This window comes from Volvox carteri (assembly GCF_000143455.1).
Source record: "Volvox carteri f. nagariensis unplaced genomic scaffold VOLCAscaffold_45, whole genome shotgun sequence".
NCBI lineage: Eukaryota > Viridiplantae > Chlorophyta > Chlorophyceae > Chlamydomonadales > Volvocaceae > Volvox > Volvox carteri.
In genome coordinates, this window is record NW_003307588.1 from 894723 (window position 1) to 896944 (window position 2222).

At 55.6% G+C, this 2222-nt stretch overlaps 1 protein-coding gene across 1 annotated transcript in view; it reads left to right on the forward strand.

Moving 5' to 3' along the window:
- Window positions 1-979: 979 nt before the first annotated feature.
- The window catches only part of VOLCADRAFT_118856 (uncharacterized protein), a gene marked incomplete at both ends in the record, with an annotated part of 9851 nt that continues 8608 nt past the window's right edge, over window positions 980-2222 (forward strand). The window contains 3 exons of the mRNA XM_002954712.1: window positions 980-1142; window positions 1600-1729; window positions 1937-2063. Coding sequence (XP_002954758.1) covers window positions 980-1142; window positions 1600-1729; window positions 1937-2063 — 420 coding nt within the window. The remainder of the gene's footprint in view (window positions 1143-1599; window positions 1730-1936; window positions 2064-2222) is intronic.

The following is a 2222-nucleotide window of genomic DNA, read 5'->3' on the forward strand; positions in this document are numbered from 1 at the left end:
GCCCCCCCTGCCCCCCTACCCCCCTGCCCCACTCCGCAGCACTCTTTCCTTGGCAGCAGCTTCACTCGCTCATGATTCGTCTTTCCCCCCTTCCTCCCCTTTGGCCCCCCCCCCTCCTCCTCCTCCTTCCCCTGGCCCCCCTCCTCCTCCTCCTCCTCCTTCCCCTGCCCCTCCTCCCTCGCTGAAACACCCACCCGCCCGCCCGGCCCATTCACAGGACAACGACTGGGGTGTCTCCAAGTTCCCCTTCATACCGGGCCATGAGGTAGGCGGGTGTGCGTACGTGTGTGTATGGGGCTGTACGGCAAGGCATGACATGCATGCCGCGGAAAAAAGGCCGGTACGGCACGGTTGTCAACTCACGACCGATGGGACATTGGGTTCATTTAAGTGTTATCAGCGAAAGTTCTTTTTCGTGTGGGACAAGGGAGTGGGGTTGTGTTTGGGAGGGAAAAAGGCAGGAAAGGGAAGGCAGCTTTAGGGGGGATAGAAGGGGGATGAAGACCTGACTGGATGCGGTCCGACGCAGGAAAAGGAACGCAAAAATCCAAGGTATGTGGGAAGGAGGCCAACTGGGCAGCTTGGGGCACTTAGCAGCTGGGGGAGAGGGAGGACGGGGGGGGGGGATGGAGGCAGAGAGGAAGGGGGGGGCGCAGGTAATGGTGAGGATGACGGGGGTGCGGAAGGGGGGAAAGGGAGGGCGAACAGAGGGGGGGACGGGGAGAGACTCTCCCCCAGGAGACAGCTCCTAAACCAAGTCCAGCTTGCCGTACACTAGCGACCTGGAGGCGCTCCCATTAGTAATGTCGAACACCCGGGCTGTTCATCTACTTTGGACTGTCAAGCTGCTGTTGTACATCTCTTTCACTCTTCCACTCATGATTTATTATTGATTTGACCTTCTCTTCATTTTTTTTCCTAATTTCTTAATATTTTTCCCTTTTTGTGTACTCGTCCAACCACCAACTGTCGATCGGAGGTGGTTGGGGAGGTTGTGGCGGTTGGCGAATCGGTTGACTCCCTGCGGCCCGGTGATCGTGTGGGTCTTGGATGGATTGCCAACTCATGCCGCCGCTGCCTGGCCTGTTTGCGGGGCGAGGAGAATGTGTGTGTGAAAGGCTACAAGGGGCTCATTGTGGCTGGTAGGTAGGGTGGGGGGGAACGAGGGTGTGTGGGTTGTGCTGGGGGGGTTTAGGTGTTTTATGTTTTCTTCACTTGTCAATAAAAAATTCATGAGAACAATTTTGTTCAATTCATAAGAAACATAATGTAGTTACTCATGATTAATAATTAAGGGATAGCTAATATTAGAGATAATGTTTAAGGAAATATTATTAATCGACATGTTTTAGAAAGCCGTTGTGAAGCTTTTTGGTCCAGCAGGTTTTAGCTCCTCCTCTGCTACAGATGTGATGTTGAGGCGGACCCGATCCTCCAATCAGCTGGCTGAAATCCGCAGGTTCTGGATTTAAGGAACGGCACGACAATTAAATTATTATTACTAGTAGTATTATCACCTCCTGGCCTCGAAACGCTTCCTTTACGCGGGAAAATTCCCGCCGCACTACCACACCACCCAAAAAAAAATAACCGAAAAAGGCAGCCACGGCGGCTTTCAAGAAATTTGCCGCGCATCCGCGGACTTCGTGTACGGCATTCCGGAGGGTCTGGATTCCGCTTCCGCTGCGCCGCTGCTGTGTGCTGGAGTGACTGTGTATGCGCCCTTGAGGTGGGTCATGTGTGTGTGTGTGGGGGGGGGGGAGAGAGGGGGGGAGGAAGGGGGGGAGGGGAAAGGAGGGGGAGTGTGGGGATGGGGAGGGGCAACAAAACCCGAAACCCTCCGGGAATCCCTTCCCGCAGCTTTACCGCATTTCCCATTTCTTAGGGTTTTAGGGTTTTAACCTTTTCCCTCAACATCCCGGCGCCACACTCCCAGACGCCACATCGACCGGCCGGGAGCCTCTGTGGGTGTGCTGGGTGTGGGGGGACTGGGGCACCTGGCGCTTCAGTTTGCGAGTAAGATGGGCGCGGAGGTGACGGCACTGGACATATCGCCGGATAAGGTGAGCATGTGGGGTTTGGAAGACAAAGGATAGGGGGGGGGCGCAATATCTGACATCAATGAGTGCGAAGGGGAAGGGGGCCCGGGGTTGGGTGGGGAAGGGAGAGGGCACGAAGGGGAAAGGTTGCCCCCGTGTGTGTGTAAGTTGTGTGGGTGGATG